This window comes from Chrysochloris asiatica, unplaced genomic scaffold, assembly GCF_000296735.1.
Source record: "Chrysochloris asiatica unplaced genomic scaffold, ChrAsi1.0 scaffold00072, whole genome shotgun sequence".
Lineage (NCBI taxonomy): Eukaryota > Metazoa > Chordata > Mammalia > Afrosoricida > Chrysochloridae > Chrysochloris > Chrysochloris asiatica.
The window spans coordinates 8759978-8777454 of NW_006408590.1; the positions used below are offsets into that span (position 1 = coordinate 8759978).

The following is a 17477-nucleotide window of genomic DNA, read 5'->3' on the forward strand; positions in this document are numbered from 1 at the left end:
GAAGCTGATGATGTGCCCTGTAAACTTTCACTCAATGCAAAATAAAAACATTTAATTTAAAAAAAATGTATATATATATACATACATACATACATACATACATACACTGCTGGATGTGGAGTTCTAGTATGATTGTTAGTTTCCTAGTACTTATTCTTACACTGTATTTTGATGTTCTTTATTTTTTCATTGTTACATTGGTATACTTTTGCTCTGTTGAGAATGAAAGTTGTTTACTTTTCTTTCCCCCTCAGCTTGCTTTCAGAACTTTTTTTCAGTTTTATGTTACTGCATTTTACCTCTGTCCATCCATTGTTTCTTATCAATTTGTCTTCCATTTTATTCTTTTTTTAGCTTTGGCTGTTCTATTGACCTAATCTTAACTTGAAATATTTTATTTTTCCTTTTCAGAATTTCTTCTTTTTTCACTAGTATGTTACTTTTTGTGATTCTGATTCTTGGCTGAAATTCAATTTCACGTTTATCCTTACCAATATAGTAAGGACAGTTGTTTTTAGGTCTGTGTCTGTAATTTCAGTCTCTGGACTACCTGTAGGTTTGTATCTGTTATCTGTTTATAGTGCTAGTTCTCATTAATGTAGTCTTTTCTCCTAATGTGTTCATTTGTATTTTAATTGAGTGATCAGTGTCATATCTTAAATATTATTTGGAGTAATAATTTGAGTCCAAAAAGTATATTCTTTCTCCTCCAGACAAGCTCTCTCTTTGAGATACCTACTAGGGCATTTTCTGGGATATCCATGTTGCAACCCTGATGGCACAGGCCATGGACTCTTATGTTCTCCTTCTCAACCCCAAATATCCTGCCTGGGGTAAAGTGGGCCCCAAATCATGGTCACCTTCCTGAATATCTATCATCTCGTAAATCTCAGCCTGTTAGTATCTTGCTAGTTCTTTCATGATTTTAAGAAGATTCTTATATTTTATGTAACTTTTAAAATCATCTTTTGTTGGGAGAGTTGGGTGAATTACCTTCTATCTTTAAATGAAACATTTAGGCCATTTGCATTTAATGTAATTTAAGACATAATTGGACTGAAATGTACCCTCTTACATTGTGATTCGAGTTGTTTTGTTTCTTTTTCTTTCTTGTCTCATTTATTGTTTTTGTTTTTTTGTTTTTTTACTTCTCCTTGCATACTATAAAACTGAGTTATTATACATCATGATATATATCATAATTTCAGGTTTAACATTTTCAGAAATGCCCAATCTACGTTCCAAAATTCTCATGCCACTTTACATATCTACCAACAATATATGAGGGCCCTAATTTTTCCATATTCTTGTTAGAACTTCTTATTTATCTGTAATTTAAAATTTTTTGGTAAATATATTGTTGTTAACTGCTGGTCAGTTTCAGCTCATAACGATCCTATATAGGGTTTCTGGGGCTTTTTAAAATTTTTGTGGGAGCAGAAAGCCTCATCTTTCTCTGACAGAGCAGCTGGCAGTGTTGGAACTGTGGTCATTGTGGTTTACAGCCAAGTGCTTATATATATGTTGTTAAGTGCTGTCGAGTCAGTTTCAACTCACAGTGACCCTGTATGGAATTTCCGAGGAACAGCTGGTGGGTTTGAACTGCCTACCTTGTGGTTCAAAGTCCAGTGTGGATCTTACAGTAAGTACCACACCACGAATCTCTTATATGTGATAGAACATTTACCAATTCAATAATTTTTATATGTATAATTCAGTGACACAAAAATTATGTTCATCACTGTTGAGCATCATTACTTTTATCCTTTGCCAAATTATTTCACCAATATTTAAAAACACTAGTAGTGTCCCCTAAGTGACTTCCCCCTTTCCCATTTTTCCTACCTTTTTTTTTTTGCCTATTTTTATTTGCCTGTTTCATAAAAGTGGATTTTACAATGCCTGCCCTTTTTTTTTTTTCTCAAATGTTTTATTGTGGATTATGTGATAGTTTACATGGGAGAACATTAGTTTTACATTCATTCTATCATATATCGTCTCATTGCCATGGTTGCAATCCTTCCCCTGTACCCCCCAGGTCTTCAGCACACAGTTGCTCTCCGTCTCTGGATCTAAAGTCTCCAGCTGCTCCATCACAATGCCTGCCCTTTTATGACTGATTTTTTTCACTTAGCATAATATTTCCATGGTTAACCCATATTGTATAATGTATCAGGACTTCAATTTTCTTTATGATTAATAGCCCATTGTTTGTATGTACCGCATTCTGTGTATTCATTTACCTACTGATAAACATTTAAGTTGCTTATACCATTTGGATATTATGAATGACACTGCAGTGAACATTGATCTGTTTGTTTCTGTGTACATTTCTACTTTAATTCTTTGGTGTATATACCTAGGATTGAGACTGCTGTGGCAGTACTGTTTCATTTTAGAGGAACCACCAAACTGGTTTCTGTAGTGGCCAGATTGTATTATATTCCTTCCAGCAATAAATAAGGTTTCAAAACACTCCATATCCTTGCCAATACCATTATATTTTCCACTGAAAAAAGATCATAGTCATTTTATCATAGGGATGAGTTTGTCTACACCATTGTTTTTATTTTCATCTCCCTAATGGAGTCCTTAGGGAGATGAAAATACGGCACAACAATGGAGTCCTGGTGTGGCACTGTGGGTTACTGTGCCAGACTGCAAAGCCTTTTGAACTGCAAGGTTGGCAATTAAACTTACCAGCTGCACCTCAGAAACCCTATCCAGGGTTGCTGTGGGTCAGAACCGACTCGATGGCACTTAACAACGACTAATGGGGTGTCCCGGTGTGCACTGTGGGTTAATGCGCTGGACTGCAAAACTATGAACTGCAAGGTTGGTGGTTTCAAGCTCACCAGCTGCTCCTCGGAAACCCTATACAGGGTCACTGTGGGTTGGAACCAACTCAATGGCACTTAACATCAACAATGACTAATGGTATGGTGCCTCAGGGTAATGTGCTGGACCACAAAGTCAGTTTGAACCACAAGGTCAGAGGTTCAATCCCACCAGCTACTCCTCGGAAACCCAATCCAGGGTTGCTATGGACCAGAACCGACTTGATAACACTTAACAACAGTGACTAATGGGAGCTCTGGTGATGCAGTATTATGGGCTAATTGGCAATTCAAACTCACTTAGCCAGTCTACAAGAGAAGGATGTGGCAGTCTGCTTCTGTAAACAGTGACAGCTTTGGAGACCCTATAGGGAAGCTCTCCCTTGTCCTATAGGGTACGTTTGAGTCAGAATCAACTCAATAGCAATGACTTTGATTTTTTTGTTGTTGTAGTTTTGGTCCTGGTGTGGCACTGTGGCATAAGTACTGGACTGCTAACCACAAGGTCAACATTTCAAGCCCACCAGCAGCACCTCCGAAACCCTATCTATACAGGGTCACTATGAGTTGGAACCAATTCGACTGCACTTAACAATAATAACAACAATGGCATTGAAAGGAGCCATGACCACAGGGTCAGCAGTTTGAATCCACCAACTACTGCCTAGGAGAAAACTGAGGCTTTCTGCTCTCATAAAGATTACCTACAAAAGCCCTATACAGGGTCCATGTGTGACAGCACACAACCACCACCACCACCACCAGTGGCACTAAGCATCTTTACATGTGCTTCTTAGCAATTTGTAGATCTCTGGTGAATTTATGTGTATTTTGTTATTATTAAGCCATTTTTTCTGTTAGGGGTGAAATATCTCCTTGCGGTTTTGACTTTGATTTACCTAATGGCTAATGTTGTCAAGCTTCCTTTCATATGTTTATTAACAGTTTGTATGGTTTTTTGGGACAAATATGTATTCAGATTTTTTTGTCTATTTTTAAATTGAACTGTTTATTTTTGAGGCATATGTGTTCTTTATTTTGCATTCAAATCCATGTTAAATATATGAATTTTACTTTAGTATGTTCCCCATTATTTGGATGATGTTTTCACTTTCTTGATGGTATTGTTTGCATTGTAAAGGTTTTAAGTTTTGATTAAGACCAATTTATTTTTTCTTGTGTTTTTGGTGCTAAGAAGCCATTACCTAACCCAGAGTCTATGTTTCCGCTTAAAAGTTTTATAGTTTCACATTTAGGTATATTTCCCTGTTGTATGGATTAGGCACCCTTGTCAAAACTCAATTGACCATAAATATGAGGGAGCTTCAAAAAGTTTATGAACAAACTCCATTATCTTTTAATTCCATTTTTCCATGAGCTTTTAAATCCTCTCGTGTAAGAGTTTGCTTATGGACTCATGGTTCTATTGTGTTCATTTCTTTATCTGCCCCTTTATCATAATGTTTTGACTACTGTACCTTTGTATTGAAATTGGTTAAGTGTCAGTATTGCAACTTAATTCTTCTTAAAGATTGTTTTGGCTATAATGTTTCTCTTGCACTTACATATGAATTTTATAATCACTTCAGCTATTTTTGCAAATAAATGCATCTGGACTTAAGATAGAGATTGTGTTGAATCTATAGATTAATTTGGCAGTATTGCCATCTTAATAATACTAAATATTTTTAAATCTTACAATATTTAATATTATAAAAAATCTAAAAGCTTTTTTCAACAATGTTTTCTAGGGAAAAGTGTAAATTTGTTAAATTTCTGTTTTATTCTTACTGATGCTGTTGTAAATTAAATTATTTTCTTAATTCTGTTTTCTGATTGTTCATTTCTAGTCTATAGAAACAATTGATTTTGTATCCTGCAATCTTGCTGAACTCATTTGTTATTTCTTACAGTTTTACAGGATTTTCTATACGCATGGTCATCTCTAGATTGAGGTCATTTTTTACTTCTTTTCTTCTTTTGGGGCCTTATATTTCATTTTCTTGCCCAATTTCCCTGACAGAAACCTACATACAATAAAGTATTTTATAGAAGTGTAGGGAATAGACAAACTTGTTTTGTTCCTGACTTTAGGAGGAAAGCATTCAGTCTGAGTTTCTTGTAGATACTTCTTTTATCAAGTTGAGGAAATTCCCTTTTATTATAACCTAGTTTGTTGAGTGGCTCAGTCAGCTTGTCACTCAGATGTATTTTTCTCCTATTTTGGTTTTAGAAAAAAACAACCATTCTTTAATTTCTTGTGGTTTTGAATGTTTCAGCCAATTTGATGGCAAAAGTAATCCAGTCTCCCTTTTAAACTGTTCCAGGTTTTACTGAAAACTCATTTCTCCATATTTATAATACTGATGTGCATTTGCTTGCTTTAGTTTCAGAAGCCCTACAGGTGGCCACTACTAGCCTAACTACCAGTACTACTGGTACTGCTACTACTACTTCCACTACTGTGGGTACTTTTAAGCAAGAACCTCTCTACTCTACTTCATCTACAGTAAACATTCCAGAAAATATCAAGTCTACAGAACCCCCAAAACACGTCGAACATGATGGTCTTCCTTCAGATCAGTTTGCTAAGGAACAAGACTCTGTTGCCATAGAAGGTTGTACAGATGAGGAGAACACAGAAAGCGGAGGAGAAGGCCAATACAGAGAACGTGATGAATTTGTGGTAAAGATCGAAGACATAGAGACTTTTAAGGTGATGTGAATGTTTACATGTATAGAGATCACAGTTTGGCATGACTATGATAATCTTTGCAGTGATTTCAATAACTTCTAACTTACATGGCAAATGTTATATTTTTATTATTTTTCTGTTATCAATTTATTAAAATAATAAAATCAATCCAGAAGCTACCAGCTATTTTGCAAAACAGCTTAAAATAATTTAAACTTTATTATAGTTTTATGTATATGTGAATGGTACACTTAGGTATTAGAAGTTGAATCATTTTGAAATACTAATTTTTCAAGGTTCCCAATTCATCCTATTAGGAGTTTGGAAAGAATAGTCACTTGCCCAATTTAAAATTGAAAGAAAAAAATTAATAAGGATTACCATACAAAGTAGAATTAATCTCTCTATATTAATTTTAAAACCATGAGAAGAATGGTATAGTTTCATACAAGAAATTTTTGACTATGTTAAGAAAACCAATTTTGGAGAGTTTTGTTTGTTTGCTTTTGCTTTTTTTTTTTCTTTTTTATTGGGCAGGAAAGGTATATTAAAAGTATAATGAACATAACATTCAAATCTGTGTTCCTACCTAGCATAATGAATTAGTTATTAGCATATTTATGTGTGATATGTGGTTCTATGTATATGTTGTTTTTGTGTGCTGTCGAGTCAGTTCTGACTCATATTAACCCTGTATAAAGTTTCCATGGAGCAGCTGGTGTCTTTGAACCACCAGCCTTAGAGTTGGTAGTCCAGTGCTAATCCAACAGCACCACATAAAAAAATTACATAAATAATATATAATATCATTATTATTAACAATATTAACAATATTATCATTAATTACTTATATCTATTATATAAATAATATATAATAATAATATCATTAAGAGGAAAATTTCCAATTATTTTAACTATGGAAAAGGGCACTGGGCTACTTTGAATGGCTCCCAATGTCTGCATAACTTAAACAGAGGCTAAATATAACTAGTTTATAAGAATTATTACAAAAGTTCAGCCAGTAAGAGAGAAAAGGATGAAGTAAGTGGGTCTTTAAATAAGATTCCTTTCATTACTAAGATTCTGTAAATATAAAATATGACGCTATTGTTTATGTTGTTAAGTGCCGTCGAGTCGGTTCCAACCCATAGCGACCTTGTACAGGGTTTCCGAGGCTGTAAATCTTTATGGGAGCAGAAAGCCTCATCTTTCTACCGTGGAACAGCTGGTAGTTTCGAACTGCTGACCTTAAGGTTCGCAGCCCAATTCGTAACCACTATTGTTTATAAATGTAATTAATTCTGTCTTTTACAGGAGGCTTTAAAATCAGGAAAGGAACCCCCAGCGATTTGGAAGGTACAGAAAGCTTTATTACAGAAGTTTGTTCCTGAAATTAGAGATGGGCAGAGAGAATTTGCTGCAACAAATAGTGTAAGTAATTGCTTGTTTATATTAGCTTTCCTGTTTTGACAGTGATCCTGGAGGAAAAGATGTTATTTAAATTTTGATTTATGTTATATGAAGTATTTCTGATATAGCATAATTTTAAACTACTAAGTATATGATAATCTGATCATCTAATTTAAAAATAAAATCAAATGGGTAAATGTGAACTATTAAAAATTAAATTATTTTACAGTGTGTGTTAACTTTTTTTATAAAGGAAAGGAATTAGAGTTAGTAAAACGCTTAGGTGGATTTAGCTCTTATATTGATTTCTTCAGTATCAGTCAGATACCATGTTATCAGAAGACTGACAGAAGTTATTCTTTTGTATTGTTGTAGCTGTCCAATAACATTGAGTGAATTAGATTAGCCAAATGATATGGCTACCATATGTAGAGTTCCAGTGGTGAATGACCCAAGGATCATTTTTATTTAGGGTGAAATTCTGGCCAGAGCTACATCTTGGATGGCTATGAAGCTTTCTGTTCCTTCAAAGATTTGCAAGCCTTGGAAAACCCTATACAGGCTCGCTCTGAGTCAGAACTGACTCCACGGCACAGGACAACAATGTGATAGTCGTTTAAGCCAATAAAGTAATATTTGTGTACAGGTTTTACAATCATGTAATTCAAAGTGTTTCTTTCTTTAGTACCTTGGATATTTTGGAGATGCAAAGAGCAAATACAAAAGGATATATGTGAAGTTCATTGAAAACACAAACAAAAAGGAATATGTCAGAGTGTGTTCCAAAAAGCCAAGAAATAAGCCTTCACAAACTATCAGGTATTTATTTTCTTACCTACTTATGTAGCAGTTACTGGTGATGTCATTATACAAAGAATTATATCAATTAAAGAGACTTTGAGGATTAGGTTGCCACTCAGATGGGGCCTAAGAGAACCAAGTGAATGGAGTCTTCCAGAGGAGTTGAATTGTCATTCCAGTGGACCTGGAAGGTGAAGCTGAAGCCCAGGATCAGGGGCCTCCACCCTGAATCCAGAGGGCAAGCACCATTGCCCAGATGGTCTTAGAGAAGAAGGCTTGAGAACTAATGTAAATTGTTTGCTGAGTTTTAGACTTGTTTGGCACCCCTTATCCATTCTTCTCCTCAGTTTCTCCCATTTATAATGGAAATGTCCGTCCACTTTGTGCTTGTTATACTATTTGACTTTGGAAATAGCTAACATGTATTACAGATTTCATAGGAATTTTGACCCAGGGTAGAATATGCTTAATAACATACCCATATTTAGTTTATTCAGAAGATGAGATTTTTGGACTTGCAATTGATTTTAGACTTTTGACATGATGTGATGGAATATGTTTTACCTGTGGCGAGGACATGAATTTGGGGGTCTGAGCATAAAATGATGGGATTTTGTGGATTGAATTATGTCCCCTAAAAATATGTGTTTCAGATCTCAGATCCTAACTTCTATATTTGTGATTATAATCCCATTTGGAATTGGGTTGTCTTTGTCATGTTTAACAAATCAGGGTTAGTGTGGACTGTATCTTGAATCAATATGTTGAGATATAAAAGAGATTAAATGCAAACTAGCAAGGTGAGATACCAAGCCACATGAAGATCTCCTAGGGACAGAAGCTCAAAGACTTTTCCAGAGCCAACAGTGAGAATGCCTTCCCTTAGTGTTGGCACTCTAAATTTAGACTTGCGGCCTTAACAAACTGTGAGGAAGTAAATTGGTATTTCTGTTACAGCAGCACGGGTAACTAAGACAGTGCCTAATACAAATGATGCTTTTTGAGGCAGGCATTGTAAAGGTCATAGACATCTCTGATGGTATGGGTCCTTTCACAGAGAGCTTTTGTGTCACTCGGATGTAGGTAGTAGTAACATTAGAGTTAGACACAAAAGGATTGAATCTAGCTCTTTATGACATAGAATTAGATCAACCTTTCTGATGCCCCTTTTTTTAATTTTAAAAGAAAATAATAATGCTTTTTCCACCTACCAATGTGTTAAAATAAAATAAATGTTGAGAAAGCACTAGTAGATGTATACATTGCTAGATGAATGTGCAGTCGAGTTGTCATTAATAATGTGACGCTGGTTTGTCTGGAGCATGAATCTGGAAGATAATGGACCTAACCAAATTCTCTATGGGCTCTATAGGAAATGGGGGCTGGCCATAGATACTCTCAAATCTAGTTACAGGGAGGTCTAGTTTAAGTAAGGTTCCCATCTGTTGGAACCATTTCATCTTTTTTATGGTAGAATTTCATTACTCAAATTTCCAGGACCCACATAGAGCAGTGCTTCCTTAGGGCTGTATGACATATGCAATGAGATCTCTGCATCAGAACCTGTGACAACCAGAGCCTATGAGACTTTTCAGGGTCAGAGTTAAATATGGCCATTAGGGCTCATCATGCATTACATCATTTGTTGTTCATCATTTATCTGGAAGATGAGATTATAAAGAGATGAGAATGAAGAAAGAAAAAGATTTAATTATTAGTCCTTTAATAACTCGTGAATCAGAATCAACTCAATAGTCATGAGTATTTAATTACTAAATATGAAATGTCAGTAGTTAAAGAATGAAGTTCACAGGTTTTTTTTTTTTGAAATTACCATGTGTAGGATTTGAACTATATTTTTGAAGTATTGCTGAGGTAATCAAAACTCTGTTTTCTTTTGTGATTCATTTATTTATTTCTAGGTTGTTGTTTTTTTTGGACAAGATTTCAATGTTAACCAAGTTTAATTATTTGTAACATTGCAGAACTCTTCAGGCTAAACCAAACAGTAGCAGTAAAACATCTGATTCTCCAACACCAAAAGCTACAACTACAAAAACCCCTTCTATGAAACCCAAAGTTAAACAGCAAAAAGTAAAGGCTGAACCACCACCAAAGAAACGGAAGAAATGGAAAGAAGAATTTTCATCATCCCAATCCGATTCATCTCCTGAAATCCATTCTAGTAGTGATGATGAGGGTAAGGTCATCATGAATTAACTACTTTGATAACTGGATGATCTACATGAATAGGAAAGAGAGGAGCAGTGATACTACTTAAATTTTGATTTATTTTCCAGGGGATTTGTGCACATAATTGGGTTCTGCTTAAGTGTTTTTGAAAATATATTCACATTCCCTAAGCACATCAACTGATAGTACCATTGACCTGTACATACATCTATGTGCAATAGATAGAGGACGTGAACTGAAAGGTCCTGAGTTGTCTAGCCTTAGTAATGCCAGTTATCTCACCTCTTTGGGATTAGGTAGGGATTAGGTCAAATGATTACTAAGAATCATCTAGTTTCAAATTTCTGAGTCTGCCTTCATGCTTAGACAAAAACACAAATAAGCTGGACTAGGAGCAACTCTAAAACTAGTTAATACTTAATAGTAATGTCAGAAACCCTATACAGGGTCTCTGTGAGTTGGAACCGACTCATACGTATGAAGGAACTTTTTGAAGCCTTCTCATATATATGTATTTATTTATTTATTACCATTTATCTGCTGCTAGCCAACCATGTGCCTATATCTAAGCTAGGTATTCTCTCTGTGCCTTTGTTTTCTCTTTTATGAAATGAAATGGTTAAAATAAATCAGTAGTTTTCAAGTTTTTTCATCTTGGAACCTAGTTCCTGTCTTAAAAATGTTAAAGCCCCCAAAGAAGGTTTGTTTACTGTAACAGTGGTCATCACTAGAGACATATTTATCATATTAGAAATTAAAACTAAGATAGATGTTGTTGTTGTTAAGTGCCGTCGAGTCGGTTCCAACCCATAGCAACCCTGAACAGGGTTTCCGAGGCTGTAAATCTTTATGGGAGCAGAAAGCCTCCTCTTTCTCCCGCAGAGCAGCTGATAGTTTCGAACTGCTGACCTTGCGGTTCGCAGCCCAATTCGTAACCACTATGCTACGAGAGCTCTTGTAAAGCATAAAAATATATTAGCACACTTTCCATTGTCTTTCAAAGATTTTTGTGTGATAATGCATGAAATTTTGAAGGTTCATTAGTCCAGAGTAGGGATAGGTAAACAATGACCTATGACCAAATCAGACTTAGACAGATTTTTTATTTTTAAGCAGATTGTTTTTGTCGATAAAGTTTTGTTGGAACACATGTATGCCTGTTTATATATTGCTTGTGGTTGCTTTCCCAGTACCGAGGCAGATTTGAGTAGTTGATACAGAGGCCATGTGACCAACAAAGCCTACAATACTTACCATCAGATCCTTTATAGAAAATTTGCTAATCTCATTTCTTCTAGAGTATAAAATTAAAATTAGAGAGATAAGGATGAAGGAATCATTGAAGGTTCTGTATGCCATCCTAAAAAGCTAAAAAATGTGGGATTCTGTAGGCAAAGAGGGGGAGTCCATAGAGGGAGATAAGTGGAGAGGAGTACCTTAAATGGTAACTTTTCTATTTGAACTTCAAGACATCACAGTCCAGGCATGTTTGAAAGTCTGAACTCTCAGCTGGTAGTGATGGAGCAGAGATTCCAGTTATGATCAGTTTAGAATGTAAAGTTGGCATAACCTGAATGATGGGTTGGGTGTTGGGTTAAGGGAATTGTTGATATCCAGATGGTTTTTGCTTTCTTTAAGCATAAAGGCAGACTTATGCATTATAAGTATGTGAGCTGTTGCCTGAACACTAATTAGAGACTAATTTAATAGAAATGCTGTTGATGACCATCAAGTCAATTCTGCCTCATGACAACCCATGCAGAGCAGAACTGCGCCATAGGTTTTTCAAAACTGTGACCCTTTGGAAACTGATCTCCAGGCTTGGTTTTCAAGGCACATATGGCTGGGTTCGACCACTAACCTTTTCAGTTGGTAGTTGAGCACTTAACTATTTGTACAATAGAAGTACACAGTAGAAATAGTCAAAAATGTCTTCTCCAGTACAGCAGTGCACTTATGCTGTGTTTGAATGTTTGTACCAGAAGTATGCATATCAGAATTTATAAAGAAATAAATGCTTTGTATATGTATAGAAATCATTTTGTTATTTTTGCAGTTAGCAGCCCTGCCTACAATTTATAAAGGGAGGTTTGCTTCCTCAAATCACAAAATAAATTTCCTTTCTACTAGTAACTTGAGTGACCACTAGGTGTCATTAGTAGTTAAGCAAGCATTTTAGTGCTTTTTAGAAAGTAAATGTTAGCAAAACAAAGTTATAGGGTGACAGTTTACATAATCTGTTTCAAGATCCCTTTATAATCATCAAGTTTATTGAGCATTTTAAAAACCTTATGTTTAGGTAGGCTTTAAAAAAAAAAAAACTACCTTCAGGTCAATTCTTACTCATAGTGACCCCTATGTAGGCTTTCCAAGGCTATAAATCTTTACAGGAGTACAAAGCTTCCGCTTTATCCTGCAAAGCAGCTGATAGATTTGAACTGCTGACCTTGTGGCTAGTAGACCAATGTGTAATCCACTATTCCACTTGTCTCCTATGTAGGATATGTATTGATATTTACCAAATACCAATTAAATATTAAGATCAATTCATTACATAGTAACATAAATTTTTTTTTGTTTTCTTTTCAAAACAAGCAATGTTTAGTGAAAGAGTCTCAATTTCATATTTGTTGTGTACTTTAGTTATAAAATATATAAAGAAAATCCAGCCTCACTTAGATACGTAGTTGAAAAGAGGACTATTTTAGATGGCTTTTCAGATAATTGTGGATATTTTTCTTTAGTACTCAAAACTTAACAAGTGGTAGTTTGTTAAGCTGTTCTTGTTTTGTCACATTAAAATCTATTCATTTTGGTCCCTTGAATGCACCTGTTATCCATGCAAATTTTATAACTTTATGCATTGATCATTTGGAAAATACTAGTTAGCTCAGTGATGCAGATTTTCCAAATGTCCATACATTTCATTTTATAGTATCAAAAATGTTTTTTAAATACTGACCTCATTAATGAAGTTGTTAAATGTTGGAAAGCTGTCAAGCTAACAGTGATAGATACAAGTTTTCCAGAATTCTGCTTTTCACTTAAAACCTAAAATGTTATCATTGACAACAAAAACTGTCAGTTGTTTCCTTAACATGACAGGTTCACTTCATAGATTTTTTTTTTTTTTAATGTCTGCCAAATTCCACACTCCGAATAGGCATAGTGTGTCTACCTGTCATTCTTTCAGAACAGTACTTCGGTGAAAAAAAAATAGGTAGTTCATCTTGTAAGTCTGCCCAGGTATTCTTCCTGGAGATAATATATGTCATAATTTTCAGCATCAGTATTTTATGTGTACTGCCATCTGTTCACACAGAATATCATAAAGACATTTATACAGTCTTTGTAAGAACCATTTACAGACCTTTAATTTTGAAATCATGTTAGCTTGATTCCTGTTTCTATAAAATTAAGAAGAAGTTTATCTCTAAGTATCACAAGAACTTTTTTTAAGATAACAAACATTTTTAAAAGAAAGAAACATTTACTCATAAATAAAACATAAAAACAAGGGGAGATTTAATAAAATTAATTTTTACTGCTTCAATAAAAAGTATTCATAAATGAAACTGGCTCTTTTTCCCTACAAGTACATGGCAGAAACATGACTGCTAGTATAGTTTGATGCCATTGCCTTGCTAAGCAAGGCACCAGCAGTTTTACCCAACATTATTGGGTAATTACCATATGTGCAATTACCAACATAGTGAAAATGATAAGTAATATCTTAATCTTATTATGAAAATAGTTTTGATATTAGAGACCCCAGATGTCTTGGTGTAGTCCCAGTGTTCCATGACTGAGAACTGCTATTATAAGCTGTGATGATTTATATTTGAATGTACAAAGGCACACCTTCAATTTGTAGAACTTTATTTTTCTTAGTTCTGTGAAAACAGAACCTCAGGACAAAAGCAAAAAACTAGTATCGACAGTGAGGTTGGCTCAGGAGCAGGCAGTGTTTTGTTCTGTTGTACATAGGATTGTTCTGAGTCAGTACTGACTCAATAGCCCCCAACAACTACAAAACTGCTGTGTTTACAGTACCAAATAGCCAGTCAAATCAATAGAAATATTGGTCAGATCATTTGTCTACTATTCTGAAGCAAAAATAGACTTACCATTTACTAATTTTTAACTGTTTGGGTCACAGTATTCTAGTAAATGACATTTGTATGCCATCATTGTTCACATTATTTTAAAAAATCTGAAAATCAATGAAAGGAAAAGATTTTGTACAATGGTCTGCATTTTATTAAAATAAAATGAGATCACAGAAAAAAAAGAAAAGTCACCACCATTATTGAATTTGAATGAAATTTTCTTTGTTCACTGGCTATGTTTACATTAAACATTTTTAAATGGGTCCTGATCCTATAGCAGAATTTTTTAGTAATTTGAGTGTAGAGGCAAGAACTCATACTTCAGATGTTTTGTAGTTTCTTACTACCTGATGAAGACAGAAGAGAAGGCATCAGAACTACATCAGCATGATGTGGCAGTAAAATTCCATTGTCTTTTGATCCCATTTTTTGTCTGGGATGGGGGCCAGGGGAAAAGAATCCGATTCCTACCAGGCCTAAGTCTCGAAATGCTGGTCTGGTGCTAGGCTTCAAAATCATATGGGAAACTTTTCAAAAGTACACTTGAGCTTTATCACTACAACCACCACCATTAAATCTGTTTAAAAAAAAATAAAACACTCATTGGTTTTGATGAGCAAACCATCTTAGTGAATCATATCCAGAGTATTTTTAAGACTGGGAGAATTCTGAATTTGAGGAAATCTTTTCTATAGCCTTTCATCTGTTTATGGACTCTTGTAGAGAATAGTACTTTTAAAGTTGTTAGGAGGGAAATTTTAATATTTCATTTCTTCCCCCTGCCAGAATTTGATCCTCCAGCTCCCTTTGTCACTCGTTTTTTGAACACAAGAGCAATGAAGGAAACCTTTAAGAGCTACATGGAATTGCTTGTTAGCATCGCCTTGGACCCTGACACAATGCAAGCCTTAGAGAAGAGCAATGGTACAGACTTCTAAGTAGTACTTTCTTGGTAGTACTTTCTGGATTGCTTTTCTTTTTTCTATTCTTTTGTATTGTTTTTATATGGTTTGTATAATATATACCTATATGTTGTCACTATATACTCATAATATCTTGAGTCTGTAAAATGGGTCATGAGTTTTCATACATTGTCTGAATATATGAACTTTCTGTGGAAAACTTATATAACTGTCTACTAGTTTATTTCCATTATTGATTATCCTCATCATATTTTACTAAAACTGCATTATATGAAACTTGAGTTGCAGGACTAGATGTTAATATATTTGTATTCCAGTAATTAGGAAGATGAACTAGATGATAATAGTGTAAAGATTAAAATACAAATTGTAAAAAAATAAAGTATTTGTTTCTTTAATAAAAGACACAGCATGGAGAAATTATTTTCTAATTAATGTAGACAATATATGCACTGGGTTATACCACTTAATATTATTTCTTTATACTTTTCCTTTGATAATTTTTTCTTATAGTACAATATGGACAAAATTGGTATATGAAATAAACTGTTAACAGTCATTTTAGCCTTTTAGCTATTATAGCATTCACCATAGCCAAGGAAAAGAAGGGATTAAAGAATTAATAAACCAGTTTCCTTTACGATTCTCTCAAGTGGTGTGGATGTAACATCAAAATAGAATAAAAACAGAGTAATCAATAACATGTAATTCAATAATACCTACTATTTTATAATTTCCACATACTTTGACATAACATTATTTTTATTTTGACTCCAAAACAACTAAGATAGTCATTTTGTAGTTGGAAAAAATAAGGTTCAGAGAGGTTAAGCGATTAGCTTAAGGGCCCATAGCTTGCAAGTAGTAGAGAAAGAACTTACTTCTAGACCAATGCCTTTCTTACCATATAATTAGATTTGTTGTTATTGTTAAATGTGGTCTAGTTGGTTCTAACTCATAGCGTCTTTGTAAAGCGTTCCCAAGAAGTGGCTGGTGGGTTTGAACTTCCAGCCTTGCAGTTAGCAGTCCATTGCTTACCCTGCATATAATCAGATTATTGGTGTTAAGTGCCTTCGAGTCGGTTCCAACTCATTGTGATTCTGTATAATGTGTCCAAGGAGCGTCTGGTGGGTTTGAACTGCTAACCTTGTGGTCCAAACCGAACCTGTGGTTCACTGCATTATCATTCAGATAGTACTCCCTATTTCAGAGTCCAGTGTGGCACTGCAGGGTAAGCACCCAGACCTTGCGGTCTAGCAAGGTCAGTTTGAACATCTTTAAAGTGTGACATCTTAGTTTTTTTACACTTTAAAGAGGTCTTTTGTAGCAGATTTGCCCGATGCAATGTTATTAGATTTCTTGATAGCTACTTCCATGGGAGTTGATCATGGATTCAAGTAAAATTAAATCCTTTTGTTTATCCTCTCTTCTGATGTTCTTATTATTCCAGTTATAGACCTTAGAGATAACCTAGCCTTAAGCATTTTTTTTATTAATTAAGGTATTAGCAAAGTAAATGTTATCTCTTAAAGTTATAGAACTTTATGGCAGAAGAACCAAGAATAAGACCCAAATGGGTATCTCCCTAGGTCAGCACTTTTGTCATTGAATCTTTCCTTTTCCAATCAAAACTCCTTGCATCATAAAATATATATCCTTTGTTGTTATTGTTAAATGCTGACAAGCAGTTCTGACTCATAGCAACCCTGTATAAGATTTCCTAGGAGTAACTGGTGGGTTTGAACCACCAACACTGCAGTTACCAGACCAGTGCTTATCCTACAGCACAATACTGGACATTTCTTAGTGTAATGGTCATTTCAGGCAGTTAGATTTAGAATGTTTTTAATAACACAAAAGCTTGTTTCTGTGAAATATAAATTTTTGTAGTATTTTATAGATGTAATCACTACTGGCAAGATAAAAAAGACAGGCACTAATACAAGAACAAGCAACTTGTTCACCAGGGAGCCATCAACACAAGCAACCAAGCCCCTTCAGAACTAATCTTCCTCCAAGACCGAAATTCAAAGGGAACACGTGAGCAGACATATAAGCTTACTGGCCACCACATTGGTCTACTGGTGAGTGGAAGAGGGGGAAAGGCAGCAATGAAGAGATGAGCTGAGTCCGACCATGTGCCATAGATTCCCATTGACCTGGATCTGAGAGACAGAAGAGGAAGGGCTGGTTGGTCTGAAGTGTGGTGCGACCTGGGGACTCCTGCACCCATGGACAAGGAGGACATAGCCACGGAGGGGGCTATAGCTGAGAATGAAGTGTCTAGCTGATAATGAAGTGAGGGGAGATGTACAAGAAAGCCCAAACTTGTAGATAGTACCCATTCGACCAAGCATTGATGACTAATGATAAGAACTTGAATTGTTGTTAGGTGACATCGAGTCAGTACCGACTCATAGCGACCCTGTGCACAGCAAAACGACACACTTCCCAAACCTGGGCCAACCTCATTACTGTTGCCACACTTGAGTCCATCGATGCTGCCACT

At 35.1% G+C, this 17477-nt stretch overlaps 1 protein-coding gene across 1 annotated transcript in view; it reads left to right on the forward strand.

The window, feature by feature from the left end:
- The window catches only part of QSER1 (glutamine and serine rich 1), a 58658-nt gene that overhangs the window by 31137 nt on the left and 10044 nt on the right, over positions 1–17477 (forward strand). Inside the window, exons 3-7 of the mRNA XM_006864871.1 lie at positions 5231–5553; positions 6847–6963; positions 7628–7761; positions 9729–9943; positions 14832–14969. Coding sequence (XP_006864933.1) covers positions 5231–5553; positions 6847–6963; positions 7628–7761; positions 9729–9943; positions 14832–14969 — 927 coding nt within the window. The remainder of the gene's footprint in view (positions 1–5230; positions 5554–6846; positions 6964–7627; positions 7762–9728; positions 9944–14831; positions 14970–17477) is intronic.